We start from the raw sequence: 25,446 nt of genomic DNA on the forward strand, positions 1-25,446 counted from the left end.
TTTGTCCCCTATAACGGCGACAGTAACAGGTCCTTGGAGAGAGTGTGTTAAGGTGTGTACATTCCTGAGATGATGGTGAATAGCTACGGATAACATGTATCCCATTAGTGAACACAAGGCTCTGGTAGCAAACAGGATGTTTGGGCTAGAGGTAGAGCTTAAATCAATAGGAGAAATGATGCTGACATCATCTCTTTCAGACAGCTTGTTTGCCAGTCATGTGTGAACTTAAACCAGTGGCCTCATCAACTGTCCTTTAGGCCAAAAGGAAGCTTGCTTTAAAAAATAATGTTAAAAACAGTGCTTTGGATAATGGACTTACATCTGCTATCATCAGTGATAGTCCTTGCTAAGTACGGATTATAAATTCTGTTTCATATTTTACTTGCTAGCAGTCTTTACCATCCATGATAGTATGAGAATCAAAAATTTGAAGAAACACGTCAGACCTTTCAATACCAGAGCCCCAAAGTATTAAACCAAGATTTAAAGAAAATATTTTTAAGTAATATATTTATTTAGTGTGGGGAGGCATGTGCTTGCCACGGCACATGTGTGGAGACTAGGAGTCTGTTCCTTCTATCACGTGGGTCCTGGGGTAGCTCTCAGGCTCTCAGGCTTGGTAGTAAGTACCTTTACCTGCTGAGCCATCTCATGAATCCCTAAAGCAAGATTTTTTTTTTTAATTATCTCCTAAGTATAGTCTTTACCCTCAACAAGGAAGTTTCTCTTTGCAACAGATGGAGACCATTACAGAAAAACAATCAAAATTCAGGGTGTGGAGCTCAGTCGCAACCGATGCTTCTAGAACACACCTAAGGCTCAGGGCTCAGTGCCGAAGGAGGGGAAGAATGATTGTAGGAGCCAGAAGAACAGGGGGTTTGCTGTGAGACTGTCTCTCCCCAGGATGTCAAAAGATACACCCGTAACATTTCACCAACATGACTGTCCAAACACAAGCTGGACAATGCCCACACCAATAGCCATGTTAAAGAGGACAGGAGGAAGCTCATGAGGCCTCATCGTAGACAAAGAACTACAGGCAACCAAGGAATGCTGAGAGCAGGGGAACAGTCTGCCCTAGGGAAGAGCACACCGACTGGTTAGCTAATACCAAATGGTTAGCCCTGAAAACACACACATGAGGATTATAAAGACTGAACAGGTCGTACTTATGTATTTAGGAACACACACACACCACCACCACCACCACCACCACCACCATCACCACCACCATCAACAACAACAACAATTAATGGAAAAAGAGGTCATGAATTTGAAAGAGCAAGGAGGTATATAGAGAAGGTTGGAGGGAGAAAAGGGAAGGGGATAATGTAATTACATTAAATCTCAAAAAAGAAGTAATTTTAATAAGTTATTCGATTTCCTAATTTTCATGACATATACTTACTTTCTACTATTAAGACAGAAGAAAATTAAGCTATTTAGTACCAGTTTTTAATCTCATTCTTAGTTCAGTTTGATCTTATACATTTTAGACATATTCTTTAACACATGGACCATGTTAACTGGTAGCAATGCATGACATTCATATGTAATGGAGACACATACACATATCTTCAGAGTGTTTGTTTCACTGGTAAAGAAACACCATCAAAAAGTCTGAGACTATGGGGTCACTGAGATGTCTCAGTGGGTAAAGGTGCTTGCTGCCAAGTTTGATGACCTGAGTCTGATCCCCAGGACCCACATGGTAGAGGGACAGAACTGACTCCTGCAAGTTGTCCTCTAACCCCCCATGTAAGCCAATATGACCCTCATGTGTGTATATACATATATAATGGCGATTAAACAAACAAACAAACAAACAAACAAATAAATAAACAAATGTGTTTTAAAAGCTTGAAGACATGTAGAGGCTGGTGGTGTGTGGGATGGAGAGAAGCCGTGAGGAAGGAAGGGTATCGTCATAACTGGGACTTATTGTATGAAGTGACAGATATTCCAGAGTAGGAAATGCCCAGAAAGGATGGGGAAGACCGGGAGATTCTTTGGGGGACCAATTCCAAAGGATGCATTTGAGGATAGAGTAAGAACAAAGGGAAGTCTTGATTCAGTCTCAGGACAGGGGGAGTGAGAGGTCCCATTTGAGAAAGCCTTAGATTTGACTGGATTTGGGGAAGGAAGGAGAACACTTGATTACTATATTTCAAATCTTTTGGTTGAGGAAACTTGTAGATGGCCCGTGGTTAATCATCAAAGATGTATTAAGAAAAAGAGAAGGGCAGGCTCAGCAGAGAAAGTGAGCTTGGAGTTATGATGTTCGAAGGATCTGTGATGTACTTAAGGCTGTGGTGTATGTAGGTCTGAAGCAAGACAAAGTTTGGGCTGGTCACGCTGATTCTGGAGCTAAAACCATTGTCATAGATAAAGTCACTCATTTGAGACTATATAGAAAGGGGAGAAGAGATACTAAGCAGTTAAGAACAAATACTGCTCTTGCAGAGTACTGGAGTTCGAGTCCCAGCACCCATGTTGGGGCTGTTCACAACTACCTGTTGTTCTGCTCCAGGGGATCCAACATCCTCTTTTAGCCTCTCTGGGTACCTCTACATACATCACATACCCCTCTCCTGAATATATGTATACATAGCTAAAAAAATAAAATAAAATTGTGAGATAGATGATAGATAGATGATAGATAGGTAGATAGATAGATAGATAGAATATGCAGTAAGAAGAGATGAGGACCAGGAATGGAGCCACAAGGAGACAAGCATTGGAGATAGAAGGAAGTTGAAAACAAAACAAAACAAAACAAAACAAAAAGAAGCAGGTCACTGAATCTAAGGTTGGAAGCTGTGAAAAGAAACAGAACCAGGAAGGATAGCTTTGCTCCACCAGAACAAAACCTAAGAATTTGTAGACGGGGATGGACAGGAAGAGACGCAAAGATATTTAGACAGCCTAAGGTAGAGGGAAAAGAATTGCAGGCAGCTCATGGCGTGAGGGTGGGGTTTGGATGGAGTGGGCATGGCTGTGGATGAGATGGGTGTGGGGCAAGAGGAAGACACAGGAGACCTTTGCTGAGACTAACATGAAACATCTGAGCTGAGTCAACACAGTTTAGGGTCATCACTAAAGGAGTTTGGTGTTGAATAGTCTCTGCTCTGAGGTCTCCTACACTGGTGCCATAATCAGCTTTGGCTTCCCCTCAAGCTAAAGCTGGTTTACTGCGCCCACCATCAGTACCTGTGCTCACACGCAGGTTCTAGTATCACAAAGATATCACAGCAATGAACTCGACAATTAAAATAGCCGCAATCTCTTGAAGAACAGCGGCCATCCCACACCTTTCAATGAGGTTAAATTAAAACAACACAGGAGTGCAGGGAAAAGCAAGGTTCCTAAACTTCAGCTGCCGTGGTTGGTTGAGGGATTATGGAGATCTGCTGCTGACATTACTTTACCAGGGAAATCAGAGGCCTGTCCTTAGTAGACAATCATCTTCCACTCATAAATTCATTCATTCATTCATTCATTCATTCACTTTAAAAAGGCTAATTTGTCTCACCTTACTGTGCCAGTCCTCTTACGGAGTAAAAGGGAAGACCACCCAAATCTATCTGGTGAGATGTTCCTCATAGTCTCAAGCATTTGGATACTTGGAAGGCACTGTTTGGTGAGGCTTAGGAGGTGTGACTTTGCTGGAGGAAGTGTGTCACCGAGGGCGGGCTTTGAGGTTTCCAAGTCTCTCACTATTCCCTGGGTTTCCTGCTTGGAGTTTAAGATGTGAACTCTCAGCTGCTGCTCCAGCAACCATGCTTGTCTGCTGCCACACTTCCCCTCTGTAATGGAGGTGGACTCTTCTCCCTCTGGAACTGTAAGCCTGAATAAACTCTTCCTTCTGTACATTGCCTTAGTCATGGTGTTTTATCACAGCAGTAGAAAAGTAACTAACGTATTTTGTGTGTGTGGTCTGTGTGCAGATGCGAATGCATGCATGTGGGGGGTGTGCAGCCATGATGGTGTAAGACACTGGGTATCCTGCTATTTATCTCTCTACTCTATTCCTAGGCACAGGGTCTCTCACTGAATTTGGAGCTAGGCTTGTAGCCAGCAAACCCCAGTGATTTTTGCGTGCCTCCCTTCCAAAGCTCTGAGGTTACAGGTGTACATGGCCAGGCCTGGCTTTTTAAGTGGGTGCTAGAAGATTTGAACCCAGGTCCTCATGCTTGCACAGAAAGACCCTTGCCCCTTGTGCCATCTCTCCAGATCCTGAACGATCTGAGTTCTAACCAATGGAGGAAGCTGGGCGGAGGGTTGCAGGTGTTTCTGTACTGCCTTTGGGACTTCTTACAAACAGATCATGACTTCAAAATTTAAAAAGCTTCTTAACAGTGAGCAACAGGACCAGACGGTAGAGCAAACAAGCATCTGGGTGGAGACTGAATGGTAAAAATAAAGTAACTGCAATGGCGCCAGCTATTCCACGCTATGACAAGGACCACATGGTAAGGCGTTCTCCCAGCTCCCTGGGGTGGGCAGCTGGGGGAGAATTCCCCAAGAGGGGAAACTGAGTTTAAGTGAAAGGACAGGTGTCTCCTGAGAAAATGCTGGTCACAAGACCACCAGGACAATTATTTACTATTAATATTTTGGTGGGATTAGAACGAGGCATAGTTTTTAGAAGCCCCATTATTCCTTTAAGGTTTTTTTTTAAAGCAATACATAATCATATACAATAATGGATTTCATTATGAAATTGTCAGACATGTAGCTGCTTCCTCCTTTAATATCTACAATAACACTATAACTCGGAGTTATCCTCACTGTGGAGAAGTCCACACTCATTTAGAAATGGGGTGTGAGAGGCACTGACAACCCTCCACCTTCCCCTTCTACCCCGGTGTTCTGACCCCATGTTTCAACTTGATTTAGGTGGATCACGGCTTCTACCTGGCTCTTTGTCAGGTGTTCCTTCAGGTGGGTCTGAGCAGGTAATTTTTTATGGCTAGGGTGGTTCAGAACCATAACTCAAAGGGAGTGTAGACCTCTAGCCATGAAAAAGATGTCATTAGTGTGAAGAGCATTTGCTATAAACTCAACACACACACACACACACACACACACACACACACACACACACAAACACACACACACACGGAAAACACTCCACAGACCAAACCAAGTACTAAACCCTAGGGGAGGAATCCCTTGGCCTCAGCACATTGGGTGGGGAAGGACCATTTGGGCAGTGTGTCCCTACCTCCGGAGCGATGTAGTCAGGAGTTCCACAGAAAGTATTTGTCTTCGCATCTCCTAGCATGTTCTCCTTGCACATCCCAAAATCTGCTATTTTGATATGTCCGTCTCTGTCTAACAGGATATTATCTAGCTTCAGGTCCCTGAAAAACAAAAGCGAAGCGAAGTCTCACGTGAATAAAGACAGTTCTGTTCAAATGAAATTCTCTTGGGGGTGTGGTAGCTTGTTGTCATCACAGCTAGGGGGTGGGGCGGGGGAGCATGAGGGGATGCTCTGCTGCCACCTGATCCTCTGGACCGGGCATGGTTCTCAGTTGCTCACTGCCTGCTGTCATGTGTCCCCGTATCAGTGGCTCACGTTCAAGGCTTCTCTTGAGGCTTGATTCATTTAAGGCTGCCCTGGCCACCCGCCTTGGGCCAGTTACCGCAACAGATTCTGGTTTCTTCTTCGTCCTTCTGAATACTTGCTGCACCTTAGGGGCTCGATCCATATTTCCTATGTGGCTGTGTCAGCAGGAGAGTGAGTACATCAATGTCCCATGTGGATGTCTCAGCTGGCGAGTGAAGATACTAGCATCCCGAGTCATGGCCCCAGTGGAAGTTCTGACAACACACTAAACACTCAATAATATTCATGGAATCACTTAAAAGCCAACCAATGACTACCAGCTGTGAAGCAGACCCGAGTAACTGTTCCAACTGCTAGCTCCACTTCTGCGAGCTTCCACAAGCTGACTAGAGAATCAGAGCGGCACCCAGCTCTGCTGCTGCAGCTGAGACTTAGCACATGTCCCTGGAGTTGATGTCTTCCATTTGGTTCAGTTTAGTCATCTCTACTACCCCCATGTCACCAATAGACTCTGTGTGACTGAGAATCCCTAGATATGTCTTAGATTCATGATAGCACCTGTTTCTCTCTGTTCCTGCCACACTTTCATGGTCAAGACAGAAGATGCCTGCTGTATCTGATTCTTCTCATTGCAGAGTGCTGGGCTTCTGCCTCCTGGAGCTAAATACACGGCTTACTAGTTTTATCCATTCAGTCCAATTACAGGCTGATCTAAATCCACAGACTAACAATTCAGGCTTATTAGCTAATCCAATATGCTATGCCATATCGGTGCTATTTTTAGTTTGTCATTTATAGATATGTTTATACAGTTTTAAAATTTGGCTGAAGATGATGGGACTCATCTCCAGAGAGCTAGCTATCCAGCTGTGGTGCTTTAGAGAAGTCCAGAACAATGGCCACATTATCTCATACTTTCACTGGGTTCTTTTGCTTGTTCACACATTTATTTCATCATTTGATTCTCACAGTAGTGCTTTGATATCAAGTTATTATTATTTTGTGTTACAGTATGAGTGTATGTGATGTATGTAGTGTGGTATACAGGCACATGTGTGGGAGGGTGCTCACACTTGTATGTGTGGAGGAGAGAAGAAGATGGTGGGTATTGTATTTTATCATTTGCCATCATTTCCCCTTGAGACAGTGTTTCTTCTGGACTTGGAACTAGGCTGGCAACCAGCAAGCTCCAGAGATCCTCCCATCTCCTCTCTCTCCATCACTAGGATTGCAAATGCATGTAGTCACACTTAGATTTTTTGTGGGGGTGTTGGGATTTGAACTCAGGTCTGTAAGCTTGAGTAGTAAGCACTCTTTCTTACCCACTGAGCCATCTCCTCAACTTCATCAAGTTACTACTAATGTAGTTTTCTTTTTCTTTCCCCTAGATAAAAGTTTTTCATGGATGACATTATTTATCCAGATGACACAGCCAGTCAGTGGCCTGGGATGCAAACCTAGTCTATCTCTCTTACATTCTTTTATACAAGACCACCTGGTCTTTCTCATCAAACTGGTCTCATGAAACTGTACACGGATGTATTTTAACTGATTCTAAAAATAAATGTTCTCTGGGCCTCTGGCTAGGAAAAATAAGCTTCATGTCAAATTCCCAACCTATTTTTTAAAGCAGGACAGATGTCTTTGGGATAGTGGGAAAGAAGGTCTGAGAGACCTAGTTGGAATGGAAAGGTCCTGAAAGACTTTTTTTCCCCAGAGCTAGACCTCCATGAAAGTGAGGAATAAAGGCAGAAGACTAGCCAGGTTCTTTGGAGCTAACTAGAGATACTGTAGAACCTAAAAATCCAGAACGGTCTGAGACAAATCATTCAACTTACTCTTCACTACAGGACATCAAGACTCAAGAGAAGCACTTGAGAGGCTAAGACCACTGTTTTGTCTCTGTGGCACTTAGGCATCAAGCATAAGGGGAAATTAAGTGGAACCCTTTGGCATGTGGTCCACTGCTGGAGATCTTTTCAGAAACCAAGTCACAGCTGGTTTCATGGTGGACCTTCTAAATCATATCACTTGCCTTTGCTGAACCTCTTGTTACTGACCAACAAACAAGGTCCATGATGCCTCCTGCTTATCTCTGTGGCATCTACTGAGACAGGCCATGTGAAAGCGTTTGGAAATGGCCTCAGATATGAAGGTGAGGTGTTGTGGATATCGCTCTGTATGTTGTGAATGTGGTGCTCTGATTGGTTAATAAATAAAGTGCTGATTGGCCAGTAGCCAGGCAGGAAGTATAGGTGGGGAAAAAGAGAGAGGAGAATTCTGGGAACAGGAAGGCGGAGTCAGGAGTCGCCAGCCAGACACAGAGGAAGCAAGATATGAAGGCAGAACTGGGAAAAGGTACCAAGCCACGTGGCTAAACATAAATAAGAATTATGGGTTAATTTAAGTGTAAGATCTAGCTAGCAAGAAGTCTGAGCCATTAGGCCAAACAGTTTTAATTAATATAAGTGTCTGTGTGTTTATTTGGGTCTTAGCGGCTGTGGGCCAGGCAAGACTGGAGAAAACTCCAGCTACAGTGAGATCTAGTTCATCATTCATATGTGCGGTCACTCCTTCTCAGCTATGGTATTCTCATAGCTCTTTTCTTTCCACGTCTGTATGTTTTCTGAGTCCTTGGTTTTCGATCACACCCAAATTAGAACTTAGAGCATCTCTTAAGATGCCGCTGTTTCCACGAGAAGGCTTTACTAGACGGTGTTGGAAGATGAGCAGCTACCCGCTCGCATCACTTCAGCTCTGCGCTGTCCAACCACCGGCTCTCAACCAGTGAATTTAGTTTTGTTCCACATGAGGTGGTAAGCACTCGAAGAGCTAACTGGCCTGTCCCTTTCTGCTTGACTTCCTTCATGTGTGAGTGTGAGTGTGTGTGTGTGGGGGGGGGGAGGGGGCTTCTCTGCAGTCACTTTTTCGATTTGAAAATCTTCTTCCCCTTAAAAACAAAACACTACCAGAAGAGAAGTTTTTGTTGTTGGAGTGCTAGCGGTTCTGACAAGGTCTTTTCTTCTCTCTCTCTTTAAAACTGGATTCCTATTTATTCGAACTTTTTTTTTTTTTTTTTTTTTTGGTTTTTTCGAGACAGGGTTTCTCTGTGTAGCTTTGCGCCTTTCCTGGAACTCACTTGGTAGCCCAGGCTGGCCTCGAACTCACGGAGATCCGCCTGTCTCTGCCTCCCGAGTGCTGGGATTAAAGGCGTGCGCCACCACCGCCCGGCCCCTTTATTCGAACTTTTTAGAATGCACTGCCTCTATCTTTTCATGTAATTCTACCATCCAAAAAAGTATCTGGAAAGTGGCTTTATTTAGATATCTTAGAGTTGGGAATTCTACGTATTTTCTGCCCATTCCAATCTTCAACCACAGACTGTGCATTAGTGGACATTCATCCATCAGTTCATGATATAGGTTATAGAGTAGTGAATGGTGCCTATTAACACACACACACACACACACACACACACACACACACACACACACACGACAGGCACTCACTGTGTAGCCCAAACTATCCTTGACTTGTAATCCTTTTGTCTCTAGTCTCTTGACTGCCAGGATCACAGGCATGTACCATCATGTCTGGCTTTGCATATGTGTTTTTAAGACAATAGAAAAGGAATAAAATCCATGTCCTACTTCATAGAATGCTGTGAGTGTAACCTCATTTAAGAGAAGGGGTATTTGCTGAGATAAGTTTAAGGTGTCGCAATGAACTCATCCTGAATTGCATGTGTGATGAAGGTGGACTAAATTTATCATGCTTTCTTCTCATGACACACAGAGGAGAGACACACAGGAGAGAAGGGCCTGGTGGACACAGGGATTGGAGTGATGTAGCTATCAGCAAAGAAATGCCTGCAGCCACTCCACCTGGGTGGTTGAAGAAGGGCCTTCCTCTAGAACCTTGGAATAAAGGGTGGCCCTGTCCATACTCTGATTTCAGCCTTCTAGTCTCTAGAACTGTGACAGAATAATGTTCTGTTTTTAATGTGCCACCAGGATTATGTTAATTTTTTAGACAGCCCTTCAAAATGACTACAGTTTGTAAACAGACAAATGTAATACTATGTGGTTCACAGGAGGAAATGAACAGACTCTCTTTACCAACCAATTCAGTCACCGCATTAAAAGTTTAGAATAGTCAAGTTACACCTGAGCACTTGAAATGTCTCTTAAAATAGGTCAAGTTCAGTGTCATGAGCAGCTGAAGTTTGGAGCTGACCTTCCCCACCAGCAGCTTGCTGTCTTCACCAAGCAGCATGGAAGTAGAGTTGATAGCCTCATATTAATTTTAATTATCTTATGATGCCTCTCAAAGGTCCACTGTAACCTTGTCTAACGAAACAAATATTTTTCCCTGCTTGGTATATAAGAAGACTTAAAAACATGACTCATGTATGTGGATAAAGCCCTAAAATGAGTGCATGCTGTTTATCATAGGAAGACACTTATTGGTCATTTTGTTCTGCATGTTCAACAGCATGCCAAGAGGGAAGCCTCATGGTGGGTGGGAAGAGAAAGACTGGGGTGTATGGATTTCAGCTTTATAGGTCCTTTTCAACTCTGAGATAGCCAGTTCTCTCTCTTTCCAAAATTCCTGACTTTTTCTCCCCTTTGTCCACATCCATCTAGTCCATTCATCAATCCATTTATTTGTTGATCGATTCACTTATCCATTTATTAATATATTCACTCACTCCATTCATCCACTTATCAATCTGCTCAGATTTAAACATACAAACTAAGCAATATTGAGTACAAATGTGTTTTACATATTGCAGACATTATCAAGAAGCTAAGAAAAAGCATGAATTTTGATCAAGGTTTTCAAATAATGTTCAGGTGACTATGGAGATAGAACAGCACAAACCCATTTTAGGGTTGTTGATATGTTTAATGATGTAGGTCATGAGTTTGTCTTATGTTCTAGTAAGGAAGAATACTGCATTTGTTTAATGTGCTCATGAGGTTGTAGGAGATCCTTGAAAGTCATCATCCTTAGTCTATTACCTTTCAGATAGCTAGAAAAATAATTCTGGAGAGCTAGCTCAGTGGCTAATAGTGCTTGCTGCTTATCCAGAGAACCTGAATTCAGTTCCCGGAATCCATGCTGAGTATCACACAACTCCAGTTCAAAGAATCCGACGCTTTCTTCTGGCCTCTGTAGGTACTGCATACATGTGACACACACCCATACACACACCACACACACACTACACACACACACACCCATACACACACCCACACCCATACACACACCCACACCCATACACACACCACACACACCCACACACACACACCCACCCACCCCCACACACACACATACAACTTAAAAGAAGTTTATACTTGGAGTGTGCTTAAGAAGACTGGCTTCCCAAGACATTCCTAGAGATGCTGCACAGGGCACATCTGGAAATGGACTGTTCTTATTATATGACTGTTTTTTTTTTTTTTTTTCTGATCGCAGGACCATACTCCATAAAAACCAAAGCTTCAGTGTTGACCAAGGCTCTATACAGCCTGCTGTCTGCAAAAAGCCATGTGTAGGAAACAGAACTTTTAATGGTGACTCCAGGTCATGGCTGTCCCAGATCAAGCCCCTGAGTTGGCTTCTGGTGGTCCAGCCAACTCCTCTTAGCTCCTCTTCCTCACAGCCTCCCACCCTTCATCTATAATGAGTCTGGAAACTGGACATCTGAAAACTAACTTTGGAAGTTTTGTGTTAAACACGGGTCAATTGTGTTTTAAGAAGAAAAGATTGAAGTGTAACATCACATTCATCTAAGAGCTCTGGCAGCAGAGTGTGAAATAATACCATGCAAAAGAGAAATTTTGAATTCATGAAAGAGGGCAGCGGAGGAGGTCTGTGTGCTTCTGTACGGTGGAGTTGTGGGTTTTTACAGATGTTGAAAGAGCTTCCTTCTCCCACCCAAAAGGAACCATTGCACAAGCATTTCTAGATGACCTAATATAAAAGCGGGAGGCACACACATGATGGGAAAGCAGAAATGAGGCATCAGGGTTGAAGCCATGGCGGGAAGAGGAGAGGGAGAGCCAAAGCAAGAATAAGAGTAAGGGCCAGAAGAAAGGACGAAACAGACAGAACCTCTGGCTTCCAGGACTAGAATTTCACAGTGAGGATTCTGGGTGGGGACTTTCCTCCCATGACATCTTCACATCACTCAGCTGCAGCACTTAAATGAACTGGGTTGTGAAATCAAGTCAGACAGAGAACAGTTTACCTGTAGACAATTCCTTTGGAATGAAGAAACTGTAGACCAAGGATGATTTCAGCAGCATAAAACCTGTCAGAAAGACAGTCAAGACACAGCGTGAGTATAGGAACAGAGTAGGGCAAAATCTCCAAGCCTTGTGATAGTTTATGTATATTCAACTAAATGGCACACATGCATTTTTGCTTAATTCCAGTAAAGAAGATGTCATCCACTCTGCATTTAACACAAAGGCTCCAGCTCACCCAGTGTCTTCCCAGAAAGCATAATTTAAGAGCTGGCGAATCTGCTGTCTGCTCTTATCTTTCAAACTGCAAAGCCCATACTATCTTAAAACCTATGCAAACACGAACTGTAATAAATAGTACAGTGTAGTAGCAAAATAGCTTTCTCCTTTATTTTAAATTCTGCCCAGAGCCCACAGAGCTCTATGCCAGGCCATTCCCAACATATCTGGCTAGACTATTTTCATATTGACGATGTTAAGCATGGGCCAGAGCTATAGCCTGGGAAAAAAGGATATTAGAAGATAGGACAGGGATAAGCTGGTCCTCATCTTCAGTGGTGACAGGCTTAAAGGAAATGAGTTTATGTCTCTCTAGTGGGATTAAGTCAGACATAAGGGAGAGCTTCCTGGAAGTGAAATTTGCTGGGTCCTGGGAAGAATGTATTTAGGACATGATAGGGGCAGCAGGTGTTCAAGTTAGCTTCATGCTTTATAGAACCCTCGGGGACAGAACGGATCATTTCTAACTCTCTCCTCTCTCTCTCTCTCTCTCTCTCTCTCTCTCTCTCTCTCTCTCTCTCTCTCTCTCTCTCTCTCTCTCTCTCTCTCTCTCTCTCTCTCTCTCTCTCTCTCTCTCTCTCTCTCTCTCTCTCTCTCTCTCTCTCTCTCTCTCATGCACGTGTGCAATGCCCAGTGATTTCTTGTGCAATGCTGTGGAAACCTGATAAAAAAAATCACGGGTGCTTGGCTGAAGGTGCCTGAAGATGTTGGGAGTGGCCAGTGCTCCCTTCAAGAGTTGCTAAAAATAGCCACATTGTTGATTTTTGCAGCAGCTGGTGGGCCAAGTCCATCTTTCAGTCCCGTTCAGCCTAAACTACTCAGAGTCGTCATGAAGAGATACCCGATAGATGGGCCGAACATCGAGGAAAGAAAGCTAATATGCAGTTGTCTTTAAAAACCACACATTCATTCATTTATTTATCGTGTATCATGGTGCATGTGTGCAGATTAGAGGGCAACCTTCAGGAGTCTGGGATGGGGCTCAGGTCATGAGGCAGCACCCTTACCTACCGAGCCATCTCGCCAACCCTCACTATCATTTGTAAATGATGTCAATGCCACTGCTTACTTCTGCTTGCTTGTCACTACGGGTTTATCAGGAGGGAAGCAGGACCCAAGGCTAAGGAAAGAGCACCTGCAGCTGACCTGTGGGACCCAGCCACAGTCATCCCAGGGAAAAGCTGGCTCCACCTGCATCTCTGGCTGCTTGATGCCAGAGAAGGGGAGGCTTATTTTCAAACACATGAAGGGTTGAATGCTTTATAACTTCCCATTGAGTTTCCCCATGACAGACTGCAGCTCAGTGCCTCCCTCAAGGCCACCTTGGACAGCCATGTTCCATTTCACTGTTCTTTCCAAAGGATACATATCTGCATCGGTGCTCAATGAGTTAAGAGCTTGATGGACTGGAGAGGGTTCTACTGAAATGAATTAATTGTTTGCATCATGTTGAACATGAAATAACAGAAGTGGATTTCCGTTTTACAAAAATGGGAAATTGTTAGCTTGTTTGACACTATTCCCAAGTATTTACCTTGGTCTGGGACTTAGGCATGCCAAGCAAGAAAGTAAGAAAAATAACATATGAAGGGGCTGGAGAGATGGCTCAGTGGTTAACAGCACTTGCTACTCTTTCAGAGGACCCAGGTTCAAATCCCAGCACTCACATCAGGTGGCTCACAACCTCCTGTAACTCCAGTTTCAGGGCATCTGACCCCTTCTCCTGAATTCCAAGGCACTGCATGCACATAACCACACACACAATCACAAAAAATAAATTAAAAAAGACCACATGAAAAGAGCAATTTGTGGATGCTGGGTGTACATAAACCACCAAGAACACAGAATATCCCAAATACCAAGTAGGACTCTTACGTGGCTCTGGAAAGATCAAATTTGTGGCAACTTTGGATGTGGTACATTAAATCTCCTCCATTGAGATACTCCATCACGAAAAAGAGGTTTTCCTAGGGGAAAAAACAACCAAACACCAATTTTCAGTACTGAAAGAAAGAAAAGAAGTTGACTTTTCAAAGAGATTAGACAATTTTAGAGGAACCAATTCTATCATAAAATTTCTTATGAAAAGACTGTCCAAATACTTCAGCTGAACTCTCTTTTTGAACCCCAGGGCATGTAGGGAATCTCTGTGGGAGGATGGGTAACACACTGATGGCTAGTGTGTTGTGATCCATCCCACGGGAAGCAGGAGGCATAAGAACCTGATTGGATTTGCCTGCTGAATGATGGGGAATGCGGAGCACTTAGCGGGTGTGGATCATACACTTGCTCAAACGGACAGGGTGCAGGATGGTGTCTGGGTCTCTGACTCCAGGAACAGGATGGGGACCTCCATGTTATATGATGGTCAGTCAACAATCAACGGCATGTCCTGTGGGTGATATCCCAGGCCTTCCATCAAAGATGCCTTCCGTCTTCTCATCAAGTTTGCCTGTCACTCTCATGTCCACATGTCATTCGAGGCAGAGGTAGCCATAGTTTTTGAGCATGTAGCTCCTAGCGTAAGACACCCTGCCTGGCATTAGAAATACAATGCTCATAAGCATTGATCAGCAGAATGCCTGGGTAATCCTCAGGGTATGGGTGACGGTATCAGATATCAGAGGTCCCAGATTCCAACCAGACCATGTTCCACCAATAATGTGAGACACCATTTCTTCAGGAAAAATAGTCACAGCTCCTTGAACACCTGGATGCTTAAGAGTTTTTAAGAGTCACAGAGTCACTAACCCATGAAGTGTAGAGACAGTGTGCTTGTGCATGAATTTACACTTAACCTCAACTGAGTGATATTTTAAAAAAAATAGAATTAACTTTCTGTCTGGAACTGAGACTAATCAGGTGTTAAGGCAGACAAGGCAATGGTTCAAAGTGTTCTGGCTGCATGGTGACATTCATTGCCTGCCATCTGTACAGAGGCCACATTTCCCCAGGACAAGAAAAGCTAAATATCATGGCAATTACCTTGATAATTCAAGTAAAGTTAAGTATCCACCCACTTTTTCCAAAGTTGACCCAGCTGTAATTTCTAAATTTCAATACTTGAGCTGCAACACTCTCTCTCTCTCTCTCTCTCTCTCTCTCTCTCTCTCTCTCTCTCCCCTCTCTCTTCTCTCTCTCTCTCCCCTCTCTCTTCTCTCTCTCTCTCTCTCTCTCTCTCTCTCTCTCTCTCTCTCTCTCTCTCTCTCTCCCCCCTCTCTCTTCTCTCTCTCTCTGTTTTGTCTGTTGCGCACAAGTCAGAATTGTCAATTCAATCATTGTGATTGTAATTTAGCCCTGACATTTCAAACATGACTCAAGAGTGGTCATTTCCCTCATCTGGAGGCACCTGAATTTCCTTGGCATGCCTTACCCCACTGTGATTAATGTTTGAACTGCTTCTAGCCTTTACCATTTTCACTCAAAACTCGACTGGCCTTGAATAAGCCGGCATCTTTCTTTCATGTGGATGATTAAAATCACATGACAGGAGCTTAGGGAGATGGCTCAGTTGATAAAGTCCTTGCCTTGCAAGTACACAGACCTCAGTTCAAATACCAGCACCCATGCAAAAAGGCCGGACATAGTGGTATGCATTTGTAATACCAGTGTCAGGGAAGTGGAGACATGTGGATTGCTGGGGTTCCTCAGCCAGCCAGCCTAGCTTATTTGGTAAGGCCCAGGTCCTAGTGAGAGACTCTGTCTCAAAAAACATGGTAGACAGATCCTGAGGAATGATACACAAGGTTGATGTTTGGCCTCCATAGGGATGTGCACACTTATTTCCTCAAACACACTAAGTACACATTCACCCATACACACCCACCCAAACATATAAGCAGTTGGTAAGCTGGGCGGTGGTGGTGCACGCTTTTAATTCCAGTACTTGGGAGGCAGAGCCAGGCGGATCTCTGTGAATTCGAGGCCAGCCTGGTCTACAGAGTGGAATCTAGGACAGGCTCCAAAGCTACACAGAGAAACCCTGTCTCAAAAAAAACCAAAAACAAACAAATAAACAAACAAACAAACAAAAAACCCCCAAACAAAATGAACAACAACAACAAAAAACAAAACCAGTTGGTAAGACCATCTGTAAAAATGCAAAGGAGATAGTTCCCTTTTAGTGTCAGGATATGAATGGGGCCCTGCAATGTTTGTTTGGATTTCACAGTTTATACATCATCAACTTAGACTTGGAAAAAGTGGATAAAGGAGACTAATGGAAAAATGTAACTCTGTCCCACATATTCCATACATTATTCCTGTGACAGGGGCTTTGTGAAGTTGGGGTGTAAAGGAGGACCTAATTGCTGTTCTCTTGGTTCACTCTTCCTAGCTCAGGAAGGACTTTGCCACTTGGCAAGGCTTTTTACAGCAACTCGGAAGGAGTCCAGGTCAGGTAGACCTGACTTGTCCTGAGCAACACTCTGCTGTATTACTCTGTGTGTCTCTGAGTCCTTTAGTTTTGCTGTGTGGTCGAGGACGGCCTTGACTGCCTACTACAAGCAATCATGACTTTCCCCAGCACCACCAGATCCCTGAAGAACCAGATCTCAGTAAGGATCAACCCAAACAGTCTGGTCAAGACCACTTGGCTGCATGCTTCTGGTCATCTGCTTTAGTCTTTCTCTAGTAAGATCCTCGAGCTCTCATCAGTACTCCGAAGACAGAACTTTGAATCCCAGTGTGGTGACACAGACCTGTAATTCCAGCACTCAGGAGGCTGGGTCAGGGGATCACTGTGAAAACAGCCTGGGCTACAGAATGAGTTCAAAGCCAGTGAGCTACCTAGTACTACATGGGATTTGGAGTTCGAGGATCCCATTTTTGAGCATAGATAGCCCCTTTAAAATTTTAATCCCATTACTGAAAACATCCGTACAAATAACTTTCATCAGTGGCCAGGGAAGGAGGCTCAGAAACTGACTTCCGGCTGACCTGGACCCATTCAGAGATGCTATCGAAAGCTCTGCCAACTGGGAAAGTCCAGCCTGAGCTAGGTAGGGCTATCCAAGAGCAGGAGAGTCAGGCTAACTGATAAGGCATGGGCTTTATCTTTCCTTAGAGCTGAGTTCGAATCCTTTCTTTACAGGCTAAGTTCATTAACCTCTCCGGGGCTTCATTTCACTTCCGAAATCAGGAAAGTTAATGTTTGTATCTCATAGGGTTGTTCTAGGTATGAGATGAGAGGGTATTTGTAGACAGTGAACTTAAAGTTAGCACCTTGCATGCATTGAGTAATTGGTAGCTGCAGTCATTAAAAGAAAATGAATGGCTGGGTGGTGGTGGCGTATGCTTTTAATCCCAGCACTCGGGAGACAGAGGCAGGCAAATCTCTGCATTTGAGGCCAGCCTGGGCTACAGAGTGAGTTCTAGGACAGCCAGGGCTACACAGAGAAACCCTGTCTTGAAAGAAACAAAGCAAAGAAGAAAAATGAATGAAATTAATTAACACTAACAAGCAGACATAAACAAATGCTTTTTGGAGAAAGACTGAATAGTCCCACAGCTCTTGAAAGAAAGAAGAAAAGAGGATTAGATGTTCCTCTCCTAGGCTGGTCTCTTGACTCTGCTCCCCAGCTGAGAGCCACACGAAGGAGCTCAGTGAGAGGGGACCTGGGGGCTCCCTTTATGTCTGTAGATACCTTGAATGGTACAAAGGGTCCTTCCAGGTGTACAGGAACTGAAGTTTTAATGGGATGGGGAATGGAACACTACAAATCTGCTCCCATTTAGAGCTCATGAGCTCCTGGTGCAGCATTTACTAAGTGGAACGCAGTTCTGTATCTGAGCCCAGCCCAGCCTATTGCTAACCAGTTGAGTGATGAAGCCCACCCAACCCAGAGCTTCACTGAGACACATTTTTCAGAACCTTGACTAAACACCACATATTTTTATGTTTTTCCCTTTTCTTGGAAAAGATGAAATTAATAGACAATGTCCACTCAGCACATTGCACTAAGATCTATGTAACACTTCTGGGTAATAAATATTAGTGAGAGGATGCCAAGCTTACAAACTCCCAGGAGAGATGACTGCCCAGCAATAATGCATATTTGATGTATAATTAAGAAAAAGAGAGGAATCGTCTTTTGAACGTCCCTTAAGTGGGATGGGACATACAGCTAGTTTTCCTTAAAGACTACTGTGTTCCCTCAAGGAGGATGGAATGAAGGGCAGGGCTTCCTCTGCATAAGCTGCTTGAGAGCCTGGCTATTGGAGAAGTGCAGGTGACTGTGTCTATTGCAGGTATTTAGGGTACTCAGGGCCCTGGATGAATTATTTAAATAATTCTTCTGTGGGCAAAGGATGGAGAGGCTGAACAGGTCCAAAGAAAATGTGTCTTGTGCTGTTTACAATAAACAATGAAGGTGGTAGGGCAAGGCCTTTTGATTGGTCATTTTACTTGGGTTTCTAAAATGTGCATCTCTTTGAGAAAAAAATCTATGAGGTGCTCAGAGGACAGGACTGAAACAAGGGAGTCAGTCGTGATCCCTGGGACCCTGGTCTCAATCTAAGCATTCAGGATCTATGTGAGTACCAAGCATAACACTTTGAAAGGGCGAACTCTCTATTAGAAAGCTATCTTCGAACTGACAGATCCTGCTAGTCAAGGCATTTGCTGCCAAGAGTGATGAACAGAGTTGGATCCCAGATCCCACATTGACTCCCAAGAGCTCCACACATATGCTGTGGCACCCAAATGTGCACACGCACACACATTACACACACACACACACACACACACACACACACACACACACACACACACACACAAACACTCCTCACATGTACAAAGGTCTCTTTTTTCAATTTGCTCCCCACAGGAGGAAACACATGACAGTTCTCAGCACCACTGTTAGCATCAGATTAAACACTGGTTTGCAAAGTGAGCACTCATAAAGGGCTTTCTTCTAATGTCACGCTCTTCAGAATGCATCCTCTGAATGTCCTTCCACTATCTGCTGATTTTATTACCAGAACAAGAAAATACTGTGTTGTTCCAGTCCTGTGGGTGAAGCAAGAGTCAACCCATTTGAGAGTGAAAGTGTCCCAGAAGCAGGAACTTACTGACTAATGCTGTGGGAGTCCTGGCTAACAGCAGAGGGTTTGATGTGGCATTCGTTGACATTTACTGACTGTCCAACTTCTAGTTTGCAAATACAGCCATGATATGCATGAAGTCCTTAGTGCTAAGGCCAAAAACTGAGAGGGTCACAGTGCTTCTTGCTTTACTGTGAGTTCTTGAAGTGAGTGTTGAAGGCAACAATCAATATTTTTGTTCTGTTACTAGATGGCTACTCAAACCTCTGTGGTTATTTTTATTATTATTATTATTATTATTATTATTATTAATTGTGTGTGTCTATGTGTGTCAGTGTGTGAGTATATGCATAACAGTTCATGTACCCTCTAAGACCAGAAGCATTGTTTTCTCTTGAAACTGGAGTTATGGGTAATTGTGAGCCGCCTAATATGTGTACGCTGTAGGAGCAGTATGTGCTTTGTTTTGGTGTGTTTGCTTGTTTGCTTGTTATGTAGCTCTGATTGTCCTGGAATTTGCTATGTAGATCAGGCTGGCCTCAAACTCACAGAGCTCCACCTGCCTCTGTCTCTTAAGTGCTGGGATTAAAGGCATGTGACACCTCCAGGCCTCCATCATTTCTCTAGGCCCTGTGGCTTTGTGCTTGATTGTTTTCTTGGTGCCTTAAAAATGTGTTTATGGTCTGTAATTCTCTTTTTCTGTTGAGTCTTTGTGTGGTTTGGGTAACAGGGTGACTGTGGCCTCATAGAAAGAATTGTCAGTGCTCCTTCTGTTTCTATTTTGTGGAATAATTTGAGGAGTATTGGTGTTAACTCTTCTTTGAAAGTCTGGGAGAATTCCAAGTTAAAACTGTCTGGCCCTGAGCTTGTTTTGGTTGGGAGATTTTAATGACTGCTTCTATTTCCTTAGGGGTTATTGGTCTATTTAAATTGTTTATCTGATCTTGATTTAACTTTGGTAAGTAATATCTAGCAAGAAATTTGTCCATTTCTTTAGACTTTTCCAATTTTATGGAATACAGGTTTTTGAAGTATGACCTAATGATTCTACGGATTTCCTCTGAGTCAGTTGTTATGTCCCCTTTTTGTTTCTGATTTTGTTGATTCGGATATTCTCTCTCTGCCTTTTAGTCAGTTTGGATAAGGGTTTATCTATTTTATTGATTTTTCTTGAAGAATCAACTCTTGGTTCATTGATTCTTTGTATTGTTCTCTGTGTTTCTATTTTATTGATTTCAGCCCTCAGTTTGATTATTTCCTGCTGTCTACTCCTCTTAGGTGTGTTTGCTTCTTTTTGTTCTAGAGCTTTCAGGTAACACTGATGCAAAAATACTCAGTAAAATACTGGCAAACAGAATCCAAGAACACATTAGAAAGATTATCTACCATTACCAAGTAGGCTCATCCCAGAGATGCAGGGATGATTCAACATATGAAAATCTGTCAATATAACTCACCATATAAACAAACTAAAAGAAAAAAAAAACTACATGATCATCTCATTAGATGCTGAAAAAGCCTTTGACAAAATATAACACCCCTTCATGATAAAAGTCTTGGAGAGATCAGGGATACCAGGGACACACATAAAAAAATAAAAGCAACATACAGCAAGCTGATTGTCAACATCAAATTAAATGGAGAGAAACTCAATGCATTTCCACTAAAATCAGGAACAAGACAAGGTTGTTCACTCTCTCCATACCTATTCAATATAGTACTTGAAGTTCTAGTTGGAGCAATAAGAAAACTAAAAGAAATCAAGGGAATACAAAACGGAAAAGAAGAAGTCAAAGTATCATTATTTGAAGATGACATGATAGTATACATAAGTGACCCCAAAAACTCTACCAGGGAACTCCTACAGCTGATAAACATCTTTAGTCAAGTGGCTGGATACAAGATTAACTCCAAAAAATCAGTAGCCCTCTTATATACAAATGATAAATGGACTGAGAAAGAAATCAGAGAATTGACACCCTTTACAATAGTCTCAAATAATGTAAAATATCTTGGTATGACTCTAACTAAGTAAATGAAAGACATGTACAAAAAGAACTTCAACTCTTAGAAGAAAGAAATCAAAGAAGATATATGAAGATGGAAAGATCTCTCATGCTCACAGATACATAGGATTAACATAGTAAAAATGGCCACTGTACCAAAAGTAATCTACAGATTCAATGCAATCCCCGTCAAAATTCCAACACAATTCTTTACAGACCTTGAAAGAACAATACTCAGCTTCATATGGAAAAACAAACAAACAAACAAAACCTCAGGATAGCTAAAACAATCTTGTACAATAAAGGAACTTCTGGAGGTATCACCATCCCTGATTTCAAGCTCTTTTACAGAGCTGTAGTAATAAAAACCACATGGTATTGACATAAAAACAGACAGATTGATCAATGGAATTAAATTGAAGACCCAGACATAAATCTACACACCTATGGACACCTGACTTTGGCAAAAAACCCAAAATTATATGCTGAGATGAAGCCATATATACACAGCCAAGAAGAATGGACAGCTGAATTAAAAAACCATCAACAATTTCCAGAATTTAAAATCCTGAATCATGACATGACACTAGTGGAATTCAGGTGTTTCTGGTACATGGACTACTCTCACTCAATGTGAGGTTGAACTGTTGACCTTGTGTACATCCTACTTCACAAATGAGTCTGTCAGATATGCTAAGCCTATAGGCTGAAGATGATGCCCCAGCACTTCGGAGAAACCTCAGGTGACTGTCCAGACAGCTGTCTGTTTCTGTCAACTCACAATTTTTTTGGAAGTTGCTTATGTGCACTTCCTGTTTTTATTTTTGTTAGCTAATATTATTTCCTTCTTGGGTCTCTGAGGGAGTTGAAGGTTAGTTAGTTATAGTTGAAGATTAATTAGGATACATTTTGGACTTACCAAAATAGGATAGATAATGAAATTATTTTCTCTGAATTTGTCAAATACAAATGGACTAGACATTGTTTAGGTATTTATTACTTGTATATATTGTATATATATTGTATATAGTTATTGTCCTTTTGTATATAGTTTTTCTTATATTAGTTATAAGCTTTTTCTTTTTTTTCCTTTTTATTAAAATAGAAAAGGGGAAATATGGTGATATTTTATTTGTATTAAAATGTTATTTGTATGTTAATAAATAAAGTTGCCCGGGGGTCAGAGCTATTAGCAAGCCATAGGATAGCAGGGCAGTGGTAGCGTACGCTTGTAATTCCAGCACTTGGTAGGCAGAGCTGGGTAAGTCTCTGTGTGTTCAGGGATACAGCCATTATTGGATACACATGCCTTTAATCTTTTTTTTTTTTTTTTTTTTTTTTTTTTTTTTTTTTTTGGTTTTTCGAGACAGGGTTTCTCTGTGTAGCTTTGCGCCTTTCCTGGAACTCGCTTTGGAGACCAGGCTGGCCTTGAACTCACAGAGATCCACCTGGCTCTGCCTCCCGAGTGCTGGGATTAAAGGCGTGCGCCACCACCTCCCGGCATAATCTTAATACCAATCATGGAAAACCTGGAGGCCTATACAGACAGGCTGTGAGGAGGCGGTCATGTGGTTGGGTTTACAACCAATGAGAAGGCAGGACAGGAACTCTATATAAAGACTTTAACACAGGGGTAGCTCTGGTTCGGAGAGGTAGGACCACCGCAGGAGGAAGGGTAAGGTTTTAGCTCTTAGCTCTGACCTCTTGGCTTTCTTCTTTGCATTGGCTTCTGTGTTTCTTATTTAATAAGAAGGTTGGATACATCTACAATTATACAATGAAAAAAAGAAAGCATCTTTAACAAATGGTGCTGGTCTAACTGGATGTCTGCATGTAGAAAAATACAAATAGATCCATATCTATCGCTCTGCACAAGACTCAAGTCCAAGTGGATCAAAGACCTCAAGATATATCCATATACACTGAATCTGATGGAAGGGAACGTAGGAAATAATCTCAAATGCATTGGCACAGGAGACAACTTACTGAACAGAGCATGCATAGCACAGGCCTTAAGATCAACAATTAATAAATGGGACCTCATGACACTGAAAAGTTCTGTAAGGCAAAGTACACTGCCAACAGGACAAAACAGCAGCCTACAAAATGGGAAAAGATCTTCACCAACCCCACATCTGACAAAGGGCTAATCTCCAAAATATATAAAGAACTCAAGAAACTAGATATCAACAAACCAAATAATCCAATTTAAAAATGGGGTACAAATCTAAACAGAGAATTCTCAACAGAAGAATCTCAAATGGCCAAGAAACACTCAAGGAGATGTTCAACATCCTTAGCCATTGGGGAAATGCAAATGAAAACAACTCTAAGATTCCATCTTACACCTGTCAGAATGGCTAAGATAAAAAAACACAAGTGATAGCTCATGTTGGAGAGGATGTGGAGCAAGGGGAACACTCCTCCATTGCTGATGGGAATGCAAACTTGTACAGTCACTTTGGATGTCAGTGTGGTGGTTTCCCAGAAAACTGGGAATCAATCTACCAAAAGACTCAACCATACCACTCTTGGGTATATACCCAAAGGATGCTCAATCCTACCACAAGGACACTTGCTCAGCTACATTCATAGCAGCATTATTTGTAATAGCTAGAAACTGGAAACAACCTAGATGTCTCTTAACTGAGGAACGAATAAAGAAAATGTGGCATATTTACACAATGGAGTATTACTCAGCTGTTAAAAACAAGGACACCAGGAAATTTGAAGACAAATGGATGGAACTACAAAAATCATCCTGAGTGAGGTAACCCAGACTCAGAAAGACAATCATGGTATGTACTCACTCATAAGTGGATATTAACTGTAAAATAAAGGATAACTATGCTATAATTCACAGATCCAGAGAGACTAGGTAACAAGGATGGTTCAAGGGGGGAAGCCCAGATCTCCCTGGGAAGGGGAAGTAGAAGAGATTTTGTAAGTGGACAGAGTGAGGGTGTGGCTGGGAACATGAACAATCAGGCTGGGAGTGGGACGGAGGGGGATAATACTGAAAGAGACTATTGGGAAGGGGAGCATTTCCGGGTCAGGCAAAAACCCAGTGCAAGGGAATCTCCCAGGAATCTACAAGCTAATACTGTCAATATTGGATACATAGCCTGAACTGGCCATCTCCTGTGGCCAGATTGGTGCCTAGCCCTATTGTCATCAGAGAGGCATCATCCAACAACTGATGGAAACGATGCAGACCCACAGCTAAACATTGGGTGAAGTTCAGGGAACCCTACAGAAGAGGGGGAGGAAGGATTGTAGGAGCCAGAGGGGTGAAGGACACCACAAGAAAACTCACAGAATCAACTAACCTGGGCTCATAGGGGCTCACAGAGACTGAACTGACAACCAGGGAGCCTGCATGGGACTGACCTAGGCACTCTGCAAGTTTCCAACTCTCTTTTACTGGCTTTTGGGACCCTATTCCTCACACTGGGTCATTATGCCCACTTAATACATGGGAAGGTGCTTAGCCTTACTGCAACTTGATATGCCATGTTTTACTAACACTCACAGAGACCTGTCCTTTCCTAAACAGAAACAGAGGGAGAGTGGATTAGGGTGGGCTGGAGGAGAGGGACTGAGAGGAGAGGAGGGAGGGGAAGCTGCGGCCAGGATGTAAAATAAATAAATAAATAAATTCATTAATAAAAGATAATATTATAAAGATTTGCTGGGTTAATAAAATTGTTCTTTTCCCTAAAAGAAAAAAAATGTGTCTATGGGCTGGGGAGATGCATGCAGAAGCACGAGGACCTGAGTTTGGATCCCCAGAATGCAGATAAAATCAGATGCGGCACCTACATGATCTCCAAGGAGACGGGGGAACTCCTAGAAGTTCACAGGCCAGGTAACCTGGAATATGCAGCCATGACCATGGAGGCCAACACTCTTGTCTTTTGACCTCCATTCTACACACACATATATTTATTATATTCTTACAAAATTATTTAAGTACACACTTTGAGTACTCTTAAAAATTAAAAATAGTCTAGTGGCTTTGCCAAGAATTATATGTATCTGTGTGCAAAGGATCATATTATCCACAGCTTCTACAAAATAGTTTTCATCCCTTAACTGGAGGAAACATATGCTATCACTTATGGGGGCGGCTCTAACATATAAATTTCTTTGTGTTCATTTTCTTTGTTATATCCATATAAAATTTAGCTGTGAAAATGCTTTTTTTAGGTAATGATGAAGAAAAGGGGTTAAAAATCTATATGAGAATATAGATTTTTAAAATATCCATTTTTAAAATATCTTACAA

General features: G+C 42.5%; 1 protein-coding gene across 2 annotated transcripts in view; it reads right to left on the reverse strand.

The window, feature by feature from the left end:
* Nucleotides 1–25,446, reverse strand: part of Prkcq (protein kinase C theta) — a 136,604-nt gene that overhangs the window by 13,657 nt on the left and 97,501 nt on the right. For both annotated transcript variants that reach the window (XM_052728306.1, XM_052728307.1), the window contains exons 13-15: nt 13,984–14,075; nt 11,832–11,894; nt 5,231–5,369 (exon numbers count right to left, since the gene is read on the reverse strand). In XM_052728306.1, coding sequence (XP_052584266.1) covers nt 5,231–5,369; nt 11,832–11,894; nt 13,984–14,075 — 294 coding nt within the window. The remainder of the gene's footprint in view (nt 1–5,230; nt 5,370–11,831; nt 11,895–13,983; nt 14,076–25,446) is intronic.

The sequence above is a fragment of the Peromyscus californicus genome, unplaced genomic scaffold (genome assembly GCF_007827085.1).
Source record: "Peromyscus californicus insignis strain IS unplaced genomic scaffold, ASM782708v3 Scaffold_8__1_contigs__length_139910024, whole genome shotgun sequence".
In the NCBI taxonomy this organism is placed as follows: domain Eukaryota; kingdom Metazoa; phylum Chordata; class Mammalia; order Rodentia; family Cricetidae; genus Peromyscus; species Peromyscus californicus.